At 37.3% G+C, this 26,484-nt stretch overlaps 1 protein-coding gene across 3 annotated transcripts in view; it reads left to right on the forward strand.

The window, feature by feature from the left end:
* Positions 1–26,484, forward strand: part of EXT2 (exostosin glycosyltransferase 2) — a 73,139-nt gene that overhangs the window by 24,019 nt on the left and 22,636 nt on the right. For all 3 annotated transcript variants that reach the window (XM_030948635.1, XM_030948636.1, XM_030948637.1), the window contains exons 8-9: positions 9,508–9,639; positions 18,883–19,072. In XM_030948635.1, the coding sequence (XP_030804495.1) occupies positions 9,508–9,639; positions 18,883–19,072 (322 nt within the window). The remainder of the gene's footprint in view (positions 1–9,507; positions 9,640–18,882; positions 19,073–26,484) is intronic.

Raw genomic sequence — 26,484 nt, forward strand, 5'->3', positions numbered from 1 at the left:
ATAAAGCCAACCAGCAGAGAGCAGGGCAGCTGCCCAGGAAGGGAGATGCTGGTGGACACAGGACAAGATCACAGTGGGAAGCATCAGTGTGTGTAACTCAGAAAGCTGGGAAAGGTGTAAACAGATCCCCAATTTATCTATAGGGTGGGCTCTCCAAACACTGTTTTATTGGCCAGTGGCTCCTGCTTTACTAACCTCTAACCTCAGCAGTACTCAGAGGTGCTGCCCACCAGCCAGCCTTGTCTTTGAACCTCCCTTGGCTCCTGCCACCTCAAAGACTTGCAGTCAGATTCCTGTGTTTTGCTTGGGACCTCACCTCTCAGCAGGATGCCTGCAGCAGGGAAAACTGATCTACCCTGAGAACATAGACATATTTGAAGGCAATACCCCTAGGACTAGAAACCTATTGCTTTCAGTTTCAGGAGCTGTCCATCACTTGTCAAGAAAGGTGGATAAAACATCTTCCCACCCCCCAACTTCTGGGCATGCAGTAGTTGAATGTTCCCTGCAATTCCATACATATATATTTGTTTTCTGTTGTTTTCCTGGCTGCTGTCGAATCAGTGATAGCACAATTCTAGCTCACTGTAGGTCTGGTTTTATGTTGAGTGTGTTGAGAACAAACATCGTAATGAGGATGATACAGGTTCAAGTATTTTTGACTACTCCCCAGGTTAGGTGTGCATGCCATTTCCTTTACAGTAGTGGCCTGGTGAAATTGGAGTAATTATAGAGCAATGCAAACTCCTGGAAACTGGAGGGAAGGCAGTGGACTATTTTTTGTGTTTTTACATCATTATTGATGACTATGTAGATATAATGGCTTATCTGGAAGCTAGAGTAGTATCTATTTCTCCTTTTCAGCTGTGTTATTTCTATGGTGTCAACACATGCCATTTGCTTGTAAATAGGAAGACAAACTGAAAGCTCTTTGAGAGCAAAGGGAATTCAGAAAATGGTAGTAATATTTTAATATCACATGTGTTAAAAGCTGTAAATTCTGCATGAAATTTTGGGGTTTTGTTTGGTTGTGGGGTTTTTTTTGGGTTTTGTTGTTCTTTCCTCTCATCCTGCTGCTTTCTTTGCTGGCTCTGTCTCCACACTTTGTAACAGTATTCCCAGCCACAGCTGGGAATGGGGTGGGTTCCTTGCTGCTCATACTGCTGGTATCTGTTTGTTGGCTCCATAACTGAAAAGTAGTTTGACCGTGGATTTGTAGGGTGCCAGGACAGTAAGTCAGGTTTCTTGGCTGGTGCAATGTTGTCTTCTGCACAAGAGTTGCTAAGTTGACATACTCATTAATCAAAGAAGCAACTCTGAGGTGCAGAAATATATGGAGGGAAGGGAGAGCACCAGTGCTAAGCGATATTTTTATCTATTCAAGTCTTGTGTTCTTGCTATTTTTAGAACTAAGTTGCTATTACTAGGACAAGGAATAGCGGAAATCCGTATTTTAAGGGTAAAGATGATGCAGGATTTCAAAACTATATAAAAGTTGCCATTTAATGAGAGAGAATGAGAACTCTTTTATTGAAAGTATCTTTTTTTGTGTCATGTATTTAAGCAGAAGAAGGCTCTTCATGAGAAGATTAAAACCTTAGAAACACCAAAGCAAGAAAGCTTCCAAAACCCACCACCCCTAAAACAAATAAAAAACTCCTCAAACTCCCAAAGTTAAGTGAAAGTGTGGAAGCAAGAGTGAAAACGTTAACTTTAACAGATAAACTTCTAAGAATTGTTCTCGTATATGCACAGTATGTGTTGTATGTAGGGATTACTGCAATTGATGTGATTCTTTTCAAAGCACCAAAGAGGAGAATCTGAGGAAGGCTGCAGTGCAAGAAACCTAGTTTTAATATCTGAGCTTGCACTAACATTTTCTTTTAACTCTTCTAAGAGTCAGCAAGTAGTCTCCAGCAATAAAACTGAGAGTGAGTAGAAGTGAGTTATTCCCAAGTGGCTGCTATCTGAAGGGTAAGATTAGCATTTTGAACTCTGACCTCTGTCCCCTTATGAATTGGCAGCTTCAAAAAGAAAAAGGAAAAAAAGAAATTTGGATAATGGAAGGATTCAGTTTTCACTCTGTTGTATCTGAAGGAGGCAAATGTACTTGTTTCATAGCTGAGCAGAGAATATTGAGCCAAAGAATTAAATCAACTTACTGCTTCACTTTTGAAGACATTGTTTTTGAAGCTGAATTACAATAAAAACCAGCACCATGAAATGTTGGTCTAGAATCTCTTTCTTAAAATATTTAACTGTAATGATACAAATTATTGATTTGTTTGCTCATACTGCTGAAGTGTCTTGTAATTAAGGAATATTCCTCTATAGGCCACTCATATAATTTGTATAAGTTAAATAGATGAATTGAGTGCTCTCAGGGCTTTACTTGAGAATTGTGCATAAGTCAGTAACATGGAATGAAAGTTCAGAAATAATATTGAAATAATGATGTCAGATTACATTAGGAGCAAACCTTAGTTAACTGGAAACAACAGTGTGTGCCCTGCATTGTTCTACTGTTCATTTCTCTTTTTTCCCTTGCAGAGGAGCCTCTGGTTTGAGGTTCAGATAACCCTGATGCTGAATTATGGATTAGTCTTTATCTGAAGTGATCATGGGCCTCCAAAACTTCAATTCCTTGCTTATCTCCATTTTTAGCTTTAGAGGTGACATGTTGTTACTCTGAACACTCTTTGTATACTGTCTGCACTACTGCTTTTCTTGGATAGGTCTGCAGTGAGGAACAGATGCAACTCAGCCAGTTTAGGTTGAATTAGAAAGATGCTTTTAATCTGATATTCTATAAAAACATGAAAATCGGAAAACTTTTCAGTTTCAGGCAAGTTAGCATGATTTTACCAGTATTTAATTGATATAATAGATTAGCTTTTAAAATTCTTATATAATCCATGTATGGGGACAAGAAACTAATTTTTACTTGCAATTTCTAAAGAGTTTACCTCCAGTTTCATGTAATTGTGCTGGCACCCTAAAAGCGAGATAACTTTTCAGAGCACAGCTCTCTTACTGTTTTTCATGGGCTGAGAGTTGTTTTTCAAAAATGTAACCTAGATTTGTGTAGCCTAGATTTGCATTTCAAATCCTCATGCCTCTCTGGGAAAAATGAGACTACTTTAGCTTACTATTGAAAACAGAGCTTTAAGGGGAAGAAGGACCATGACCTACAGCTAGTTACTTGTTTTATCCTCTCATGTTCCATTACTAAGAGAAGAATGGATTTATTGGAAGTTATTTTAAGGTACCAGAGGTCTAAATTTCTGTCTGAATAACCCTATTTTTTCCTGCTCTGATTACAGAGAGAATAAGCTAGCCAGCCTTAGGTGTGTTGAATGTGATTGAGTGCTATCACCAAGGGTCCTAAACTAATCAAGCCCTTTTTTTGAATCCCAAAATGTTACCATTTTCTAGAAACAACAAAATACTGTTTGATTCTTAATAGTATAAAGTCTTCTGAGGCTTTCTTGTAAGCCTGTATAAAAAGCCTAAACATATCACTGATTTTTAGCTGGTATCATCTTTGCTGGAGAACTGCATACTAAAAGTAGTATGTGTGATCAGCAAAGAAACTGTTGGAACAGGGAACCAGATGTAGGAACAATAAAACAGTACAGAAAGAGGGTGCAGATTACAATTTATAAGCAGAAAAATGTGGGAACTTGGGGCTATAAGTTCCTCAGTCTAAACCCAAAATTTATCTTGGGAAACTTGGGAACTAAAATGTGTATTGCTCCAAAAGAGTAACTTACCTTTTCTTCAGCCCCCTTTTGCACAGGAGGTCAGTAGGGCTCTTGAGAGCTCAGGTTTACTACTGGACTATTATATAACATCAGCTATATTCATATGCATCTTGAGTATAGGGCAAACATACAAAAATTCAATTTATCTTGAACCTCAGTAGCCCATTTAATTCTGCTGCACAGTGGCAATAGTTTGGGGGGAGGGGAGGTTGCCTGGGACCAATCTGAGTAGTTTACTCGATATAATGATGTGCAGCGTCTCAGTAACTTAGAATATATTTGTTTATATTACAATATGACATAAAACTTCAGCAGGCCTTGTGGATGCACTTCCATGTCCAGAGCTGTCAGATGCACAGTTGAGCTGTAGTTATTTACTGTAATATCTTTTGTATCCCTGTTGAAGGTACGCGTTTTAGCAAAGGGTTACTGCAGTCAGTTACTTCAGTTACTTAGCTAAATATTTTATTAATTTAAAGTTTCTATTTACAAATAATAAGAGAAGATAAAGTTATTGGGGTTTTTTTCTATTCTTCTATCCATCCCAAAATTTGAAAGGTTTAGAATGGTTAAATCTCATAACATCTTTTTGAGGTCGATATTATACATACTACTAGGATGCTGAAGTAGAAGCAAGGAATCTAATAAATGTCAAACTTTTATCTGTAAATAAGTAACAGAATCGGGATTAAAGTAAGATCTCCAAGTTTCCAGGCCAGTGCTGTTGCAGCAGGTAGGCCACACTCTTTTGCTTGCATAGACTTCTCCAATCCAGCTGGGAGTAAAAGCCAGGAACACCAAAAGCCATTAAGAAGGGAAAGCATTTAAGTAGAGTCATCATAGGTGGTGTGAAAATGGTTGTATTTCAAGTCCTTGTAAAGCCTTTCAAGGCATTTTGGAAGCACTGAACTGTTGCAGTGGGGCAGAATCTCACAGCATCATGGCGCCTGACCTAAAAGTTGAGAAAAGTGGTGGTTTATGGGCAGTTAAATTTTACTACTCTTTTGTGAATTTTTTTTCCCCCTCTTGCTACTTTTACGAACTCCCACCAAATCATGGGCTGTGAAAAGCCAGAAGGCTAGAAAGTTCCTTTCATGGACTGTTTCCCCCTTGATCTAAATATTAAAGAAGGTAGTCCTTTCCTTACCTTATACCCAGTGGTTTTTTTGTCATAAACCAATTGAAAGATTTACATTGATCTGTCTTGCACTCCACACCAGAGTACCATTAATGGCATTAACATTAGAACTTATAAACATGATATGAATGGACTGTAACCTGATGCTATGTTGGCTTGTAAAGAGCTTATAAAGAGATGCTAGCCCCCCAAGTGTGTTTATTTCTAAGGAAAATAACACCTTACCTAAAAAAATGTTACTTTCTATGAGTAGGCTGCCCTGTTGCTGCATGCTGCTGCCTGTTTGGTATGAAAATAAGTTCAAATGCTCCCTTCCCAAGCTCTCGCCTGTGCTGCTGTTACCGAATATTGACAGCTTAGTTTCTTCATAGTCTGAACTAAATCCTGGAACTGAAAACAAGTGGAACTAAACTTTTGGGTGGGATGCTTGCTTGCTTGGTTTAAGGAAGATCTGTCTTGCAGATATTGCTAATCTTTCTCAAGGTGTGCATGTGTATTTGTGGAGATAAATTGATAACACTACATTATGTTAAGAAATTTTGGCCTTCACAGAAAGTGGTGGATTTTCATGGCTGATCTGATGAGGATGTAGCAGCTGGAAGTGGAGCAGGAGGAAAAAAGAAAGGAAGAGCAACAACTTAGAACTACTTACTGGCATGCCCATGTTTGTGAACTTAGTCTGCAGTGCTCACTGCTTGGCAAGAGAAGAGAATTTGGTCTCCAATTCCTTCAGTCTTTGGCTTCCATAATGAAGTTGTCATGCCTTTGTTAAATTTACTGCAGAAATTGAATTCAAATGAACCAATTTCATGGGCAATCTATTGTGGGAGAGAACTTCCAGTCACTTCCAACCCACTGGGCAACCCAATAATATAATGTATTTCTCATTGTCAGTCAAGTCATACAGTATGCTCGATTTGACTCTTCAAAGCATTGGTAAAACTGTTTTCAAAAGTACTGCTTTTCTGTCTTTCATTTTGGATCTATCCTAGATTTTCTATTTATCCAGAAATTTAGAAGGAGAAGAGAAATTTCTTCTTCTTCTTTCAGTTTTCAATTCCTTGTAAGCCATAATGGTTAATGTACATTGATCTGTGTTGTCTTGGCAAACAAACTACAAAGTAGATGTTTGATTTCTGTTAACCATGTAGGTTGCCCATGGCCTAAGCAATATTTAGGTGTATACAAAGTTAGCTTTCTCTACAAGTCTGTGGTCTACATAGTGTGTTTCCTAAGAAAAATCTGGAAACCTCATCAAACAGGCTTCTAGAGTACTAGAAGCTAATTTCAGTTCAAGTTGGAAGGAGGAGTCATCATAGTTGTAGTCTGTGTATAATCAATTCTATGTGGAAGCCAGGGTCTGGACTTAGGGGTTGTTTATTTCAAGATCCTGAAAGGACGTAGGAAGGAGTTCAGGTAGCTCTAATTAGTGCATTCCAATTACCATACCTTAAAAGCAGTGCTTAGTGTATTAAAGTTACTCTTGAGTTTCCTGGATTCATAGATACAAAAAAGAGGAACAGAGAGCTCATTAAAGCTATGTAAGAACAATAAGAAAGTTGGCATTAGAGTCTGGAACGGGAACCTTTTTCTTTTGTTGTTGTTACTCTCTCCCATATCACAAATGTGTTCATGGGATTTCTATCCCCTCTATTTCTTACATTCCAACATAAGCTTTTCAACCTCACCAAGCAGAGTAGAAAATAGATTTCAAATGGAATCAACATACATCTTCCCAATAGAAAACTTTCCCAAAATATTTAGTAACTCAGCATGTGGAGCAGCGGACACTAGCAAGCCATGTTAATCAGTTCTGCTTTATAAAAGCAAACAAGGTGGGGAGGAAGTAATGAGACCCTGAAACATCTGTTTGGGGACTTCAAATCCCCTTAGAAGGTTTTGAGTTCTGCCTTAAAGAAACACAACTCCAAAAATATTACAACCAACTGTGGGAACATTTTATGGCTCTTTACAAAAAATTAATTACATAAATATTAGTCTATAAAACATAAATTCCCTCTGCCCCCTTCTCCAGATTTGCTTCTGGTATAAAGGTGTAATCTTCCTTGACATTACAAGCATTCTTTAAGTAAAGAGAAGCTAGATCAGAGCCATCCTAGTTTTGCTGAAGGAAGAAAACCATCTTTGATTTTTATGAAGCTAGATAATAATAGATATTATGGTATTAATAAACAGTCTTAGAACATTGTAGGAACGCTGTCATTTAATGACAATGGAATACATAATCCTGTATTTCACACTATTAATAGTTACTTAATTGCTTATAAAGCTGTATGCTAAAAGGCTACGTAGTTTCTCCTTCCTACTTAGTGCTGCTTGCAGCAATTGTTCTAAACTATTGTCTATCATAAAAATAAAATTTAGAATCCTTTTTATTTAGCATACTTGAAGAGGGAAATTAGCTGTTGTGGTCCATATTAATTCTTAGTCTGCTTCTGGTTTTCTTTTTAGATAGTTTGCTGTTTTGATAATATATTTTTCTTAAGGGATAGGATATAGGGAAAGAAATACTAATGCTTTTGCTTAGCATGTGGTGTTTGCTTTATTGTCTTTTTACTTATTCTTACCCTTTTATGTAATTCTTCTGCTTTTACACATGAATGTGGAAGTAATTTTGTTCCGTGTTCCTGGTAATCAGCCTGTTATCCAGCTGTTAAGTCCTATCAGGAAGAGAAATAAGGAGAGGGAAATGATTCCATTCTAAACTGAAGTTGCTTTGCACTCTCTCTGGATGACAAGCTCCAGAGTAGCGTCATTTTGGACATACCCATCACTCTATTAAATTTTGAAATAGCCTGAAATAGTCACAGTTATGGCTGTTTGCACAGTAAATGTAGTACTTCAGAGAGCAATAACCTCTTTCCTAGTTTATTTTTAATTGTAACATGGATTTTTTTAATCTTAAATATTTGCAGAAATATTCTACTGACTCTGTTTTACAAATTTAATTTTTTTTTACTGACAGAGTAGAGTTTTAAGGCTGGTGGTTCAGCAGCAAGTCTGTGGTTCTAAACCACATAGCTTACACTCTGAGTAAAGTACAGGGTAGCATAAACATGAATATGTGCAAGTTTGTCCTTATAATCTTTCCTCTATACTGTTATTTAGTCTAGGAATATCCAAAAGGAAGTGTAAATGCAGGAATCACTGTGTGTCTTCTGTTAAAAAGTACTGACCTTCAGAGTGAGATCTGCTGGCATTTGTTAAAAACAGATAAACAAGAGTAATTTTTGGTTCGTCCTAAGATCTGTACTTCCAGAAGCTTGGTATTCCTTCAGTAATTGAATAAGGTAAATAATATGGTAACTAAATTAGGTAAATAATATTATTTAATATTTTCATAGCATGCTATTTAAACTGCTAAACTCTAGATCCTTTTTTGCTATTTAAGAAATCTGTAGCAAGAGTAAAATAGCACTTGCCAAAATTTGTGTATTGTTTTCAGCTGTGTCCTGACTCTGAAAACTTCTAAAGGTTCCAATTCAAGAAAAAAATGCATTTGTTTTAATTGCTCTACCTTCTAGAAGCAAACACATACTCTTATAGCTGGTAATTCACCATAGGGAGATTGCAAATGAAATTAATTTCTGGAGACTTCAATGTGCTGCAGTTTCCTGAAGAAAAGTAAGGTTGAAAAAAATCATATCTTTTGGGCCAGAACTCTTGAACTACGTGGTTTGGTTAAGCATATTTCCTTCTGGGTTGGATAGGGACCTACAGGATCATTTGGTAGTTCTATTGATTGAAAAAGTATGTTTATATCACTTAACAGAGAGTCAGATAAGTGAGCATTTTCATTTTCAAACCTCTGCTTTTCTTCCTTAATTTCTGTCATACACAGAAACTGGGACAAGATGAAAACTTGTATGGGACCTTAGTTTTGGAGCAATTCATCTGTGAAATTCAGAGCACCTGTGTATAACAATCTCAGGCTTCATTTCAGCAGTTTTACACTGTGCTAGAAATTAGCCTGGATTAACAGTGGTAATAAATTGGCATGTACATGTATATTTCTATGTAAAAATAGTAATCATTTACTTGTATAAATAATATTCGGTTTCTTGGAAGCTATTAGTCTGGTAGGTTTTGTGAATATGGAAATTCTCTGTCTGATCAAGTGTCTCTAATATTGATGTTAAAAAGAGACTTCTAAGTTCTGCCTTTCAGGCAGAGTGCTTTTATTTGACTCTTTAACTGTACTGTGGATTCCTTTGCCTTAGAAAAAATGGAGTATAAGTAATTTATTTTCTTCTATGCTCAAAATGCTTTTGACATTTTTCAGGATGAAAACGTATGATCTAAGTGTGAAAGTACTTGATTCCTTCAAATATTTTCATTCTGCTTAATCTCTTGCAAAATAATGCTGCTGCTTCTTTTTATTGGCTGTGGGTCCTTTTAAGGGGTGGAGTTGAGTTTGAAGCCTTCAGGCATTATGGAAATACTCTATCTACAATAAACATGCCTCCTAATTTAATTTCCACGTGACATGTAGACTCCTTGGAACAGATTGTGCATGGCAAGCCAAAATTGATTATTAAGCACTGGATCTGTGCAATGTGAAAGTGAATTTTATTCTCTTTACAGGCAAGGTGGTTCTGGGAAGCATATTTTCGATCAATGAAAGCAATTGCTCTCGCTACTCTTCAGATTATCAATGATAGAATTTACCCATATGCTGCCATTTCTTATGAAGAGTGGAATGATCCCCCAGCTGTGGTAAGCAAATTCGTTTGATTTACTCATAAAACAAATTGTGGTTTTGAGTTTTTTTTCCTCATATAAAAGGTATGTGCTATGAAACTTGGTAATAATTCTGTGTCTGAGTTTGTGTGTGTATGTGTTGTGCTGGTAACTTGCACAGATGAAGCTAATATATTTTATGACAACTGGCAAAATAACTAGCAGTTCGTTTTATGTCCTGGCACAAAGATGAGAACTTTCAACTTTTGCTATTGCACACATTAAATTGCTTCCTTGTTTATTTTTTTTTCCTTGATGCACACACACACACACACACAAACACACACACATATACACACACTTTTCTTTATTTCTGTTTAATTCAGAGATAGTTTTGAGCTCTGAATATATTTGGACATAGTCTGTATGATGCAGAGAAAATAGTGGAAATGCTGAAGATCTCAAAAAATGTGCGTGAATCTTTAATATAATTCTGTTGAAATAGCTAATTATTCTTATGCCTAAACTTTTCTCTATGTTACTTCTTAACAATTTCTCTAATACAGAAACTGATGATCAAAGTTTTACTGGATTTTTTTTGTCTGTTCTTGGTTTAATTTAAAGTTTCACTGGTTGAACTAACTTCTGTTAAGAAAAAACAGTGCAGTATTAATTAACCTCCTGCACCAAGCAGCTGGTTCTGATTTTTTACTATATAAAAGCCTGTAGATAATTTTCACTCATAATCAGTTAATTTTCTCTGTGTCAAAATATAAAAAATAGTTTTGTTTTACTAATAAAACCAAACTTGTTAACTGTCTTGCTTTATGATAGTTTAGAGAAAGAAAGCTGGGTAGGAGTACTGGGTAGGAGTAAAGTGGGTTTTACTTGAAACTCTTCAGACCCGTGGAGTGTGAACAGTTGCTGATGAAGAGTTAGAAGCTCATTGCTGTGTTTCAGAAGTTCTGTTTCCATTGCTGAGCCAAAGGCATTAATAATCTCCTCTTGTCCTTTTTTGGAGAGGAAATGTGGCCCTGATCAGTATTTAAGAAAAATTAATGTGCACAAGTGTGTACTCCACAAGAAGGGAATCAGAATATCTTAACACCTTTATGATTATGGTAGCAGAGCCAAGCACCTTTAAACACGCTTAGTGAAATGAAGAAAATGCTTTAAGGATTACTGAGTCTTTAAAGGGAACCTAAAAACATATCCTGGATTCTCTCCTATACTTTTTTTTTAAATACACTAGTCAGAGTCTCAAAGTTGTCTGCTTGTTGGGCAGTAATAATCTGCTTGAGCCTGTGTCTCATCTAGCTCCTGCCTAATATCCACTCTTAGCACTGTTACAATTTCTAGTCAGCCTGGATGAAACATTATAGTTGGAAGGACTTAAATATGTACATTTGAGGTAGCAGAAAATGGCAGCTGTATCCTCTAACTTTGATAAGAAGGCAAAGTAACTAATATCCTTTTTGTTTACAAGAAAATTGCAGTATTCTTTTCTAAATAAACTCATGACTGAAGTTTTTAAAGAAAATTATTTCAGTCTCGGGGCTAGGATATAGCTAATTGTTAAAATAAGCAATTGTTAAAATAACTCACAGTATTTTGCATAAGCAAAATAATGTGAGTTAACATTAATACCACAGTGAAAATTGTGAGTAACTTTCATAAATTCTTGTGTTACTAGCCAGAACTAACCTCCAGAACTTGCCATGTGTATTCTGCCTTCAAACTCAGCTGAGTGCAGCCAGTTCCTTTAGCTCTGCCTGTTGTTCCATATGGTGTTGTGGTCAGTAGGGATTAAGTACAATACTCTTCTGTATGCTTTTGTTCCTGTTACCTGGTTTTCATAGGGACACAAAGGTGCAGGGTATGTAGAAGAGGTGCAATCACTGTTTTAAGGGCTTACTGAAATTAGCCAGAAATTACTTTAATCAGTACAAGGCTGTTCATAGAGCTCAGATCCCTGTGCTCTGAATAGTGAGGTTTTGAAAATGAGAGCACAGATTTGCCTATGGAATATCTATACAGGAGAATGCCAGCTTTAAGGAATTTATGCATTTACTTGCTAGGACAAATTCAACTGTGTAACAGAAAGAAGAGCTTGCTGTGCAAGATCATTATGCAGAGAAGGATACTTAGAAAGAACTCTTGGCCATGATTTCTTACCTGCCCTCTTCCTTGGTTTGAGGTGGGGTTTTATTTGTGTGTAATTTTGCTTAGTAGAAGTAACAGAAGTTTGGTAAAATGTCCTGGTTCCTAATTGTTGTGCTGTTCAATTGTTACAACTGCTTCATGTGTTAGACAAAGCAGTGTGACCATTATTTCTACTTAGAAATGGATACATACAATTAGAATGGCTCGTAGCTCTCCAAGATGCACATTATACTTTGCATTTTGTTGAAGTATTGTACCTTCATGTGTTTGCTTCCAGAATACCCAAAGAAGTAGTCCTGCACTCTTCTACCGTTGGGTCACAGTTTCCTCTTTCCTGTGCAACCTTTTTTTTTTTATATTTCTATTTCACTTGTGGTGAACTAGCCAAAATAATATTCCATATATAAAACTTAGCAGGCAAGAAAAAAAAGAAAGAGCGGTGGTGTGTGCAAGGGAGGGATTGGGTGGCTTGAAGGCTGCTTTACTTGGCATTACTTTGACTTATATTGGCTCAAAATATTAGTGAGACTGTTGCCTGAGTATCTTCACCAGAGTGTTCATCCAGCAGTGTTACAGGAGGGTGTTTTTCCAGGAGGGAGTATGCAGTATGCAGAAGATAAATGCATATACAGTTAATTCCATACTTAGTACATAGCACAGGGGGAGTGTTCCAAGCAGTTTTATGTGTTTTTATGGGCTGACTGAAGACTGTTGGCCTTTCTCAAGCAAAAAAAAAAAAGTAATAAAGTGGATTATTTTTCTACTTATTCACTGTCCTGTTGAGGAAATGGAAGACTAGTAGCATATAACATGCTAATATGTTATGGAATATTACTTAGAATAAAAATGCATTATGACATATTTCCTCCTTTTAATGAAGAGGAGCAAATGACACTTTTGTGGACTGAAATTCATTGCTGTACTGCTTGAGCCCTTTATATCTCAGACAGTCTTTTGATGCAGGCATGGAAGTTTAATGTCTTTTATATTTTTTGGCCCAACCATTATCCATTAGGCAGAGGCAATCAGTTACGTCCAAGTAAGCCAGAAAATGAGTGATTCTACGGTGTGCATTTTGATGGTTACCAGTTTGGGCTGGATTAGAAATAATGACTTGGGCTTGAGATGTGATCTGTTACCCTCAATTAAGTACTTTGTTATGCTCTAATAGAGGTAAATTACTTCCTCACTTATGCTTCGTTGTAGATTGCTGAAATTCTCCTCTTTGCCTTATACCTCACTAATACGTATGGGTTTCTGAAAAATGAGTAAGACAGGTTTTTTCAGAATTCTTCAGCTGCTTTTGTTGAAATTCTTTCAAGCCTGTTTATAATGTAGACCTATGAAACATTAGATGGTTTTTTTGTCAGGGGCTGCTTTTGAGCTCTGACCTTGGATGATACAGACCAGAGCTTAATAATCACTTGAGAATATCAGTATGTGAACAATAAACATACCAGATTTCATTTCTTCCAGTGAGGCAGAAAACAGCACCATCATTTGGTGTAAGCTAAAATAGCAGAGTTGTCTTAGTGCTTAGAATGCCATTCATTTAGCAAAGCCTAAGAAGGATGTTAATTTACAGAATACTTTGTGGGTCCTGCCAATTACTAGGAACTTGACACTTGTTAAAAATTAAACCATTCCTAACTTCATTGACTAATATTTTATAGTCCTCAGTCTACAGATAATGCTACTGTTATAACTGTGCTTCCTTCCTAGTACCATTTGTCATCTCCAAAGCATTAAGCAAATATTAGAATACACTTTTTTATCTACCTGTAAATAAGAACAAGCTAGCACTTTTCTGGGCAGTGCATATTTGGTATTTTTTCCATTGAACAATATTAGATTTCTGTTTCTGCTGTATTTTCCAGCTACTTGTGTGATGGTTTCAATCAGCTGGATCAAATCTTGCTTTATTTATTATATTAGAAGATATGTATTTTTAAAAATATTAAATAAAATTCAGTTTTGGGGTTTTTTTTGGTGTTGGTATTATGGACTGCTTGAATATCCCACACGTATTCAGATGTAAACATTGGTATTTTTATGTGAGTGTGAAACATGATTTAACCATTAGTTCTTTAATTTACCTGCCCAGACTTAGAGTTCTTTTCTTACACAGCGGATTATTCTACACTAGATAGAAGCTCCTGTCTGTCTTGTGGCTAATTTTTTATGTGAGGAGGGTTTAAGATCTTCATTAAAACATGAAATGATGGCCACTGTGACTTTGTTTGTAATTCTGTTGGGTGTAAGCCCTTTGGTTGGCTCTGGACAAATAGGGAGGGTTAATTCCTTTGGGTTTGCCCTGTGACCACTTGAGGATGGGAAGCATGATGAACTACTTTCTCAAAGTATTGAATAGAAACTTACCATAAATAATTGGAGAAAAATAGAATAAATCAAGGCTTTTTTTGGTCTGATAATTCATAATTGAAACCATGCTGAGGTTAGAACTGATTGTAAGAACAACCCAGCTGAAAAAGCCTTAACCACAGTGGCAGGGGATTTATCTCTGTTTTGCTTAGATGCATAGGACTGCGCAGCTACTAAGTTCAGCACACTGCTGTCCTTACCTCTGTGTTTTTAAAAGACAGTGAATTGTTGTTCAGACTATATGGATTCAGTAGTAGGTAGTTTACAACAAGCAGGCTAGGTGTTGAAAATAAAATAGGTGGGAAAGATCACTGTCTTGTTCATGGGAGCAGTGGAATTTTATTTTTCTTAAGTGCTGTTGCTGAGTTTTCCCACTAAATGATAGCTGGGGGGTTCTTGATTCTTCTTTGATATGGAACATCTTACACAGCCTTGTTTTCCTAAAGACCATTCTGTGATATAGAGTCTGATGTGTCTACTGTACCTTTCTTCAAGTATCTTTCAATGGTGAACAACTAGTTAGGAAGTTTTGGGACAGGACTGAGTCTTCATTACCTCTGATGTTTTACCAGTATCTCTGAGGCTCCATAGAATTTAAATATTAGATTGTCCATTTCTCAGTCCAGTTGTGTGTGTTCAGTGATGCTGTGAAGCTCCCACCTCTCTCCCTTCTGTACCCTGCTAAGGAAGGTCTGTTAGAAACTTCCCTGCTAAGTTGAACCTGAAGACTCTACCTCAAATCCAGCCTGAAGCCTCCCACATCATGAGAATTCAGCTCCCTTAGTGCATCATCCTTAATGTATTTATTTTTCCTAAAGTAGCATCAGGTTGTTTTTGATGACCAAAAGGAGAACAATATTTGATTGAGCTATAGTAAAGGCAGGTGCCTTGTTTCTAAGTCATTATCACACATGCACACTTGTAGAAAGAATGCACAGGACAGCTGCAGCATTGCATATATATGCATGAATCCTTATGCATATACAGAACCCTTCCTGACTTCTCCCCTTTTCCATCTTCAGGCTATTCCCAAGCTCTCACTGTCACTCACATTCCAGTACTTTGGATTTTCATATGAACTGCAGAGAACTGTCAGACAGCTGAGACTGTGAGACTTAACTGACATGAAATTACTCTTAGGAAACTAACATTTCAATTTGATCCTTTTTGCCCATAAAAATGATTCACAGCAAGTAACCTATTAATCTTGGATTAATTATCCTGGCTCTTCTAATGATATTAGCTGGGAGGGTGATAGTGAAGGGTTGTCTTATCTATAGCTGAGTGTCAGCGCTTTGTCAAAGAAAGGTGATGGATGATCAATCTACTGTTGCTGTTTGCTCTCCTCTCTGAGAGTGAAAGTTCCTGTGAATTTCCATCAAGAATGTTAATAAAGATGGGAATAGAGCAAATGTGTCTTCATCACTTGGTTGCTTGAGCAGTGACTGGGAGAACCCATCCCTATGTCATTAGCCATTTCATGCTTTGCTGCCATAATGGAGATTTAATTAGGTTGCTGTTGTATTAATTGCCTGTATGGTTTTCTTTTCCCAAGCAGAAATCTGGAAGACTTTAGCAAATTATGGAGGCTTGAATTTGCCTGATTTCCTGCAGAAAGTGGGGTCAATAGGTCTCAGACTGTAGACACACTCTTCAGGCAGGCAGCAGGGGGTTGGCTCTTAATGGCACTTGAGAGATGCTTAATTGCCTTTTTGAAATGTTTTTCTCAAATGAGAGGCATGGTTCTCCCATCCATTAGTGTGCATCTACAGGCTTTTCCCTCCCTCCATCATCCTTTAGTAGGTGCAGAAGCAAAACCTCCTTTAAAGTTGCCTTATTTTCCTAAGTTATGACCAGCAGGGGAGAATTTTCATGCCTTTCTGAAAGTAGTAGAAGTTGAGATTTAAGGAATGTACCTAAAATTTAACTTCATAAGAGAAATTCGTGACCATTTTAGGTACATATGCATGGGCTTGCACACATATGCACGATATATTCCTTTCTGTAAGTACCTAAAATAGTCTTAGATTATGGAAAAGGAATAATGCTTTTCAAAATATATGGTAGCTAGCAATTTGTTAGGAAGTGCTGTGGACAGAGAGAAAACGTTTCTCGAAAAACTTCAAATGGGAGCCATCAATCTAGGTAGCAATTCTCACCCGTAAGTAATAAATAGAACGTTGTCTGCAGATGGCTCTACCAGTTATTTCTTCTTGTAGGACAGAAACATAATATTTCTTGGCACTCTGATTATGCTGTTAAACCTCTGTTTCGACTATTAATGAAAAGAGGTTTCTGAGAGTTGTGTTAAGAAGCTGCTTGACATTACCAAGGTCATTCAGATAATAACAGTCTTCGGGTGGGGGTTGTGTGGAAACAAGTCTGTAGTAAAGCTTTAATGAGGTGGATTATGCTCTGGTAACATTTAGATTGTGATTTGCTGTAGGAATTATTGGAGCTACAGCAAAATCAGAGGGCTGTCCCCATCTGCCACTAGTCATCTTGTACAACTAGCGAAGTATATACAAAGGCTTTAATTTTAGAAGATGTAATAATCTGAAAGCAGATTTTTCTCTGCACATATCAATTGCTGAAGTAATGGATGTATATTTTCTGAATTACTGAGTATGCTTTCACAGGTAGCCATGTCCTTTTCAAGAACCAAAGTTCCATATTGTACTGTTACTGTTTCTACGTTATCCCATTACTCCTCTTGGGTAAAAACTAGAACTTTGTGTTTTCCATTAGGATCCTCACAAAGAGTTTAAGATGAATGCTGCTTTTACCAGACCTGATAAAGTGTGTCTACAGGCACACAAGTGTGTGTAGCTGAAAACCAGTCTGTCTTTTCAACTACTTCAGGAAGTCTACTAAAACATATTACTCTTACTGACAGGTCCTTGCCTGGAACATACTCTTAGACCATGTGGAGAAAAGAGTGCCAATGCTGTGCTTAACTTTTCTGCCTCACATATTTATCCGCTCTTCAGTTTTGATTTGTCCATAGAAGGAAATCATATTCACATCATTTTATTTTTCTCCTTTACCAAAATGTTGTGATGTCTTTCAGTAAATAGGCTCTTTATCCTCCTCATTCTTGAAGTCATTGTAGTTAGAGGTGTCTAACCATTAAACACGAGTAAGGTGATTGTTGAGTGTATAAAGTTAACCAAAGACTAAATAGGGAAACAGAAAATTTCAAAGTTTACTTCCTACAAATGTGACCTTGTAACTCTTGAGTCTGTAAAACTTCCTTTACTCCTGATACGAGCAGGCCTATGGTATGAGTTTAGCTGGAGAATTTCACAGTATTTCTGTAAACTGCTGGCAGTTGCTAACCTCTTAAGAGTCTTCATAGTTTTTACAGGCTAGGATTCAAAACTTCCTTGCAAAACAGCATCATTCAGTTTCTCCTTTCCCAACTCCCCTTTTCACCTTGTCCCAAGGGGTTTAGTTTTTCCCTTTGCTTCTCTGTCCGACCCCTGCTTGGAACGTCAGTTGGAATGGAAAATTTGAGACTAAAATGCTGGTGTTTTCATTCTTGTCAAATGGTCCCTTCACTGCTTCCTCCCCCATGTTGTCAGCTCCAAAGGGGGTTGGCACATTCAGTGGGAATGTAGTTGTCTGTCTTGTCTCTTGCCGTCTGGGCTGGCTTCCCTATGCTGTGTATTGAAGTAAGATCTTTAAAGTCTCAAAAGGGATGCCCTAGTTAAAATTCTCAAGGAGCAGATAACTGGAATTCATCTTTGAATCTCATGTATTTTAATTTTTTTTTTTAATGTAATAGATGAGATTTTTCCACCATTGACCAAACTTTGTGGAAGCTTGTACGTTGCTCCTCTTTGTACCTGCTTTTTCCCTTTTTGCTTGGGTGCACATTTTATGCCAGGTTTATGGGTTTGTTCCTTTGCTTTTGTTATTGTTAACACTTTTTCACTCTGAAATTGTAGTGCTGATTAAGTTTCTCTTTGTTTATTGAGTCCTGACTGTCACAGATATTTCTTCTATGAAAAATCCTCTCTTAGGATTTTCCTGCTGAAGCTGAGAAGCTCAGCAACCAGACATAAACAATAGGTTATCTGCTTCTGTGGAATGCAGCAGGTCAGTTCTGGATTGGCCCAGATTGAGTGTTTGGAGGTAATGGCCAATCCGGAACTGAGCTCTCTCGGACACAGTCCGAGAGAGCAAGGTTTGTTATTCATTCTTTACTTTCTATTCTTAGGTAGCTAGCAGCTTCTGGAAACTCTCCTTTTCTTTTTCTTTTTAGTATAGTTATAATAGATGTATATATCATAACATAATAAATCAAGCCTTCTGATCATGGAGCCCATCTCGTCTCTTCCTTCACCCCGAAAACCTTGTGGCCAACCGGCGACACCTGACTATAAATATAAAGGTCTTGAAATAATGATTAGTAAATGAGAATTGACCCATGGTAGCTGGCCTCAATTCACCTTGGTTTTCCTTCTCCACAAATCTATCTACCTCTTCCACTTTAGTTTTTGCCTTAATCTCTATCTGGTTGCAACTTTACAGCCAGACATATATGAAAATTGAAATAAGAAAGAGATTGGAATAAAGGTTTTGAGAAATTGCCAAAGTCAGAATTGGAGAATTGCCTGATCTGAGCAAATTACAAATCTGATGGTTAGGGCCTGGCTATATGAATTAGTCCCTACAGTGGTAATTTACCTTAAACAAATTGCTTTGCTGTTTTCTTGTCTTCCTTCACAGAAATGGAGCAGTGTGAGCAACCCACTCTTCCTTCCACTGATCCCGCCTCAGTCCCAAGGTTTCACAGCCGTGGTTCTGACCTATGACCGGGTGGAGAGCCTTTTCCGAGTCATCACTGAGGTGTCTAAAGTGCCCAGTCTATCCAAATTGCTGGTAGTCTGGAACAACCAGAATAAGAATCCACCAGAAGGTAAAAACCCATGGGAGGGGTGGTGGAGGAAGGTGAAACTGGGCATAGCATAGCTATTGACACCTGTTGCAGAATGACCACTCTTCTACATCATTTATAGTCAAGAAGTATTTCATGGTTCTTTCCAAATAATCGGTTGGGATTTTTTGTGACAAAGTGTTTGAAAGTGAAATAAGAGAAGCCAAAGTAGATAGCAAGAACCAGTGGTTGTGCTACTAACTTCTGAATCAAAAGTTATAAATACAGTAGTGCAGAAACATTTTTGTCCTTAACATTTTTAGAGGGAGTAGTAAGGAGAAGCCCATTTTTAGAGGGAGTAGTAAGGAGAAGCCCATTTTTGATCTGTCAATACTTGTTTTTATTTCTTTGTAGACAGACTTTCATCACAGTGTATTTACTACTGCTACTGGACTGTTTCTAGAACAAATGTGGTTCAAAGCAGCAAATGTGGTTCAAAGTTAGAATGCTTGGAGCTATAAAATAAATGAATATTTTGATTGATTGATGAAATGAAAATCTGGGACATTTAGGTGTCCAAAATGGAGTCTCCATACCACTAGAATATCTTGTGAAAATGCTAATGCTTGCCCAGTAAGACAATACATAAGTGCCTGTTTTAAACTATTTCTGCTTTTAACACGTATGGTATACTGTGCTGCTCTCTGTAGTATGTGAGTGAGTCTGGTGTCATCTGCATGGTTTTAAAATTGTTTTTTAATCTGTGGTTATTTTAAAATAAGGACTCATTCACAGGCATTTTCCCAAGTTATTTATATGTGTAGATTTTTGGAATGAGGTTTGGTTTCAAAGGTGTGAATTCAGTGCTGTAAATCTCTCTATTATTTTGTTTTCAGTAGCTGAGGTGTGCTTTGCCAGTCTGGCATACTGCTGTACTGTATCCCCTTGTGCCAGGACCTCAATCTCAGTCTGCCCAGTCCTCACAGCTTGCTGCCTACATTTTTAAACCAAAGATCCCTATCCCATGTTTTTTTGTCTCCTTCTATGCAATGTCGTTGTACACTCCATGGGCTGCTCTGTGTCCAACCAACTCCCTTCTTTCCCATCTCCAGGCTGCCTGCCTCATGACACCATGCTGCTCCTAATCTGTTCCCAGGTCCTCAGCTGGAAACACATGTCCTGACATTAGTGAATTCCATTATGAAATCACCATGGAATAAATGGGAGATCTTGCCCCATGTAAGGGAAACTAGCTAGGCTTGGCCTTTGGTAATCCTCTCCAGTGCTAGACAACGCTGCTGATTTTATTTCTGTTCCCTAGGGTGGCTTTCTTCAAGGTGTGAACACCAGTACTAAAATATTGAGCATTGTGCTGGGCAATTAAAGCCTCCTCATTCTGGATTAAATACTGTAGCTATAGTAGCTGTAATGAGCCTGGTTCCCATGTGCTGTACATATGGATCTGTCATTCTCATCTGAAAATGTGGTGATTTTGTGGGACAAGAAATGTTGCCTTCTAGGAATACGTGTTCAAAAGAAATGTTGTATTGTGGATTGTTCTGAAGCAAATGAACTGTGTTGTTAGGACTCTTCACTTTATAATTATCTTTCCAGAGGCTTCAACTGCTGCTGTGTTCTACTCTTCAAGGTTAGTTATTCTGCATAGCAGCAAGATGCAATGTAGAAATTAATCCCTGACCACTTGTCTCAATTTACCATCTCCAAAGAGCTGCTTAGAGCCAAGCTATTGCTACCATTCACTTGGCTCATTTGCCATTTTGGCAACTTGCTACAGTTGGAAGCACAGTAACTTTATTGCTTACTTTAAGAAGTGTTCTTTATTACTTCTGGGCTAAATACCACCAGTTTAGTCATATTTTAAATGTTTTGCAACCCTTTAGAGTAAAAATTGTTGTGGATAAATTGATAACAACAGGAATTTTGGCAGTAAGCAGTTATTTTCTAAAAGCAAAAATGCTTAGTGATATATGCATATATGTGATCGCTGAGTGTGGGTGGATTCAACCCAAATGAATTTTTTTCACATTTCTTTCAAGTGAGTCTGAGATACAGGGGAGCTGAAGCAAATAGATCATTAAAATGACCTTTTCTTTTCAATCATTGTATTCATCTTGAAAATCAAAGTCCGTTTAATTTTTTTCTGCCTCTATTACCCCTAAGTCATAAACTAGTTAAAAAAACCCCAACCCCAAGTAGAACTTAAAATTGTGGACTTGAGAGCACAGTTGAAAGCATAAGCAGTTTTGTCCTTGCGTTGGCCTAAGCATGCATTGAAGCGAATAACTATTTGTTTTTAGTGTCCCTTTTCCCTGTATTGCTGTTACAATCATTGCAATCTCTTGGCCCATGGCTTGAGAGAGGTCAGTTTGATTAAATGAACTTGTTTTATTCCAGATCCATGCAGGGCATTCCACTTGGCTCTTCAGCCAGTCTCTCGTTCAGTCTGTCTATTAGTGATCCTAATCCTCGGACTTCAAAGCTTCTGCTGTTTATAGCCTGTTAAAGCCAGGAAGTTTCTGATGGATTAGAACAAGGAATGAGTTTGAAGTTTGTAATGTGCACCACTGTCACTGATAAAGTCTAGTTTATTACCCTACAGTAGTATCTGCACTTTTATGACTATTCATTTTTAATTGGTTGTAGTAAAGCAGAGGTGCTTAACCTTCTACAGCATCAAGTGCTTTATTTCTTGGTCCTTTCCATGTAAGGGACATGTTTCAGTACAGAAGCAGATCTTGGCTTTTGTCATTGCTGCTCTTCATGTCTTTATTTTGTTTTGCATGTGTAAGTGGGAGGGCTGGGTGAAGAACATCCAAATTGCCTTCCTTAGTGAGTATGTGTGCTAAATTGAGAATTTGGCTTAGGTTTCCTGGGATGCAGCTGGCAAAGTGCCACACAAGTGACACGTGACCTTTCCTTTGTTTCCTCTGTCAACACCAGAAAATTATTATAACTGAAAATATCATTATTATCAAAACAATATGCTATGCATTTGCAATAATACCTTTATGTAATGATACGACTTAGGAGGAAAACTGGGTGAAAATGAAATACTCTAAAAATTGTACAAAATTTAAGATCATGGAGTCTCAGGTGGTCACTGCCATCAGTAGTGCTGAGCATCTCAGCTAAGAGGCTGTAGCTGATTTCAGCTGCTGTGCAGTAGTAACAACTGTGGTGAGTGTGCAAGGTGTCTGAAAACAAACTCTTTTCAAACCTAAACCTCTCAGGGCAGATGCAGCTCTGATGCAACAGAATTTTTTTATGTTGGCTGATAAAAGAGGTAAGCAGGTAAGAGGGCAATGGATTAATTAAGCACTTGACTGGAAAGTTTTCAACCAAGTAGTGTATAAAAATATAAAATTGGAGAACTACATGTATGTGGGTTGGTTAGACATCAGTAGTAATTTTAAGATTGTTTTTTCCTTAGCCTTAAGAGTTTGTAAGGATCTTTTTTTTTTAACCTAATGTCTGAGAGCTGTCTGTGGAAGTCTGAACTGATGGTTCTGTGTTTTCTTTAGAATCAGTGAAAAAGAAACAAGATTAACTATGAGAAACACAGATGTCTTGTGCAAAGACAACAAAGTTTGAAGTTTACGCAACGTTTTTGATGGTAAAAATATTGAATCTTATATGTGAAATAGCAGAAAGAAAATATCACATACAGTGATGATTCTACTCTGGAACCTTAAAACATAGAATCAGCTTGTTATCTTAAGTACTCAATGAATTTAGGGACGTGATCTCTGCACAGTGTCTTTGGCTGAGTTTTGCTTATTTTCTGTGCCATGCATTGTATGCAAGAAGCCCATCGATGCAGCAGTAATGTCAGTAGGCCCATAATTATGTGTATAATACTAATAAAAATAGTAAAAGCCTTGAAATACTACAGGAAAAAAAAATCTATTTTTTTCCCTCACAATGGATCAATTAAAATAAACATTGTGGTCTAAGTGCCTGCTGCTGGGAATATTTTGTAGAAATCATGATTTTCTCCATCAGCCAAATATTTTTTTTTCCTTTCATTTGTGTTTTTCTAAATTGCTAGTTCTGAAATTCAAGAAAATAGTCTGTGCTAAAAATTCCCACAAACATTTGTTTCAGACAAGTGAAGAAACCACTTTGTCTACCACATGAATAATATTATAATGTAAAAATTCGTTACTGTTAGTAAATATGCAACAAGCTAGAAATCATGTGTGATAGACTGATTCCTTAGGTTGTATTATAAAAATGAAAAATGTATTTTAAAGAGTGTGTATTTTCTGTTTAGTTGTGGATCCTGGAACTAAGTTGCTATAAACTTCTTATAGTATTACTGAAATAATAATCTTTGTATTTCTGTTTGATGCTGTTAATGGACAACATTGATATAAACTGTTGGGGCTAAAGAAAGTGAGTATCCTTTGGATTGCTGTACCTTAAGGAAGTGTAATCTAAAAAAAAATTAATAAAAACAACTGCAGTGACATGTTTGGGATTTTTTGGAATACTGTGCCTTTGGAACTCAGCACTGGTTTTTTAACCCAGGAATGGGTTTTTTAACTTCTAAGTTTTTAATTAATTTGGCTTCTTGATGATGGACTTAATGCCATTTTCCTTGATTAGCTAGAGAATTAATTCATGGTAATTTTAGTCTTCCATAAGGCATATTACAAACATTTTGCAATATTACTTCCTAGGGAAATCTGGAAAGTTAGCCTATCAAACCCAGCTAAACACACTGCGCCCTTGTGTCCTAGAACCAAATGTTCTGTTTTGTTATACACAAGAGTAATTCTGTGTATTTCTGTAGAACAATATAAACACTTTAATGTGAGTAGAAAGCACCTGTTTTGAGCTCTAAACAGACTTTTTCGCTGAGCCATAATGGAAGGAATTCTGATAATAAGTAGATCTGCCATGCCTGATGTTGCTTCTGACAATTTTTTAAACTTCAGACTCCAGCAAAATTCTGCCATTCTGTATCAGAGACTGAAAAAGTGTTAATTAGGTTTCATCAGCAATGTTCAGTTAGCTGCATTCATGCAAACTACTATAGACCAGCTAGAATAAACATGAGATGAGAGCTTGTACAAAAGTTCAGGTATGAGGATTGGTTATGCTGTATGGGATTCTGTGCAACTGCAGGTACAAACAGAGCATGTTTAGAAATGTTTTCTGTCAGTTTTTTATCAGTCTTTGTTTACCTTGCAAAACTTCTGGAAGGGTTTTTCCTTTTTATATTTCCAAATGGACTCCATAGAAGTTTTGGGAAGTGAGACCATTATATGAATTAATATTCTGGACCCAGATTATCACTAGTCATGAGATATTCTTAGCTGTTATTGAAGCAGCAAAGCAGAAAAAAAATGTTTGTACAATTGTCTTTGTATGAGTCATCAAAATGCCATGATTTTAGCCAGTAAGTGGATTTTAAAAAATTTGTTACATTGGTTTTAATACAGACAGGCATTCAGTTCTTGCCATCAGGAGTGTATGCAGGAGTGTTTCCAGTTCCTCATTATCCTTACCTGCTGCTTCCAATTGCAAATGCAACAAACCATCTGCATTCGAGTATTACTTGCTATTTTTTGAACTTGATACTACTTAGAAGTGGTGTCTCAAGAATAGTGGTTGGCTCTGTACACCTGCTGTACTGATTCTCATTTTTCCTATGTTGAATGTTGAAACTGGGAATGGATGATAAGTATGCAGAGCAAGTAATTCCCTTTGTAAATACACTTCTGTCTGCTGACAAGATCAGCAATAATGTTTGTGCTGCAAAAGGACTTCCTGAGATGTTATTAGCTTTCCAGTTTCCCAGAAGCAAGGATACAGAGAATGGTGCTATTTAACAACACCATGGTGTGTCCTGGCTCCAGCTGGGAGAGGGTTAATTTTTGCAGCCTGTACCACCTCACTATTCTGTACTACCTCACTCAGTTGGAGGGAAAGGGAGTCTCTTCCAAGGAGAAGGGCTTCCTTCTGGTTGAGAAAACTTGCTGGGAGGAGCTGTCTGATACTGTCTATTGTTGAGGTTTTTTCCATGCGAATAGTTTCTTTTCCTGTACCCTGTTGTTAGTAGGTTGCCACTACTGTTCATTTTATCTCATTGCTGTTTGCAGTAAGTTGTTTTTACCTCAACTTGTGATCTTTGCCTTTTGTGGCTCCAATTCTCCTCCTCTCCATCTTCCTGCAGCAGGTAGGGGGAAGGGAAAGAGTGAGAGAGGTGTGTGATTTGGAGAGTCTTGGTGGGGGCACTGAACTGAGGAGTACCATTCCCAAACCATGGCACAGTGCCATTTCTCTTTGAAAAGAAATAATACATTCCATGGAAATATTGCGCTCTATTATTTTTAGTGATCCCCTTTTATGTATGATGTAACAGTTCATTCAGTACTGAAAACAGGGCTGGATTTCAGACTAAGAAATCATTTTTTTATATATGAACAGTGTGCAAGCTTAGTTACATTTTCATTACAAACATCTGATCACAAGCCTAGGGAGGTGTGGAAAGTGAGAGAGGTTTTTTGTGTGAGAGGGTATTCCGGTATTCCTTTAGGTTATAATGAAGTTACCTCTTTCTCATGAGTGTCCTCTCTTCTCTTATCTGCATGTCTCTTGTGATTCACTGGCAGCTGTAGCTGAGAAACACATAATTAGAGGATGGGATTTTTTGCTGCTCTTTTATATGTGAGTGTTTTAACTGGGAATGTAACTATGGCACCTTTTTATCCTACAGTTTAAATCATCTTGAAATCATGCTTGAAAATTTTGCTGTGAGATTTGGACTTGCAGGACTTAATGGTAGAATTATGGGCTGGCCAGAATCACCGCCATGTATAGGTTGTTAGGGTCTGTAAGCCCATTAGAAGAGGGAGCTGCATTGGGCAAAGTTGGGAAACTGGTGATTTTGTGTTGAGAGGACCACACACTGTTTTCTATGGGCTTCTCCAGCAATCAGTGCGTCAGTGGTCCTAAATAGCAGTTAATTCCAATCATGACCTGAGTCATTATCAGAGACCAAGTGTGTTATTCACTCTTTACTCCTGATTGTTTCAGTATGACACACAATAGATGCCTGTCATTCTCTTCAGAATCCTTATGTACATAGACTTGTATTCACTCCAGAGAGCTCTAATTCCATAATTTGCTTCTATTTTCAGCTGCATCACAGAGTTCTCACTGATTTTTTAAAAAGTAAGAGTAGTCCACAGTCCAAACATGCGTTTTTATTTTTGTACACCTAAAGGATCATGTGCCATGATGCAAGATTCTTAAGCTTCTTTTGTGTTTGCCATACTCTATTAAAGATCTGTCTTACTGTAAGAATAAAGCCTGTGCTTTTACCTTGGTTATAACAAAATCTTGTAAACTGAGAATTTCCTCCATATCTGTTTTGCTAATGCTGAAGTTTCTCAGAACTTTCCAAGCAGTTTCTGAAAATTCAA

The sequence above is a fragment of the Camarhynchus parvulus genome, chromosome 5 (assembly GCF_901933205.1).
Source record: "Camarhynchus parvulus chromosome 5, STF_HiC, whole genome shotgun sequence".
Taxonomy (NCBI): domain Eukaryota; kingdom Metazoa; phylum Chordata; class Aves; order Passeriformes; family Thraupidae; genus Camarhynchus; species Camarhynchus parvulus.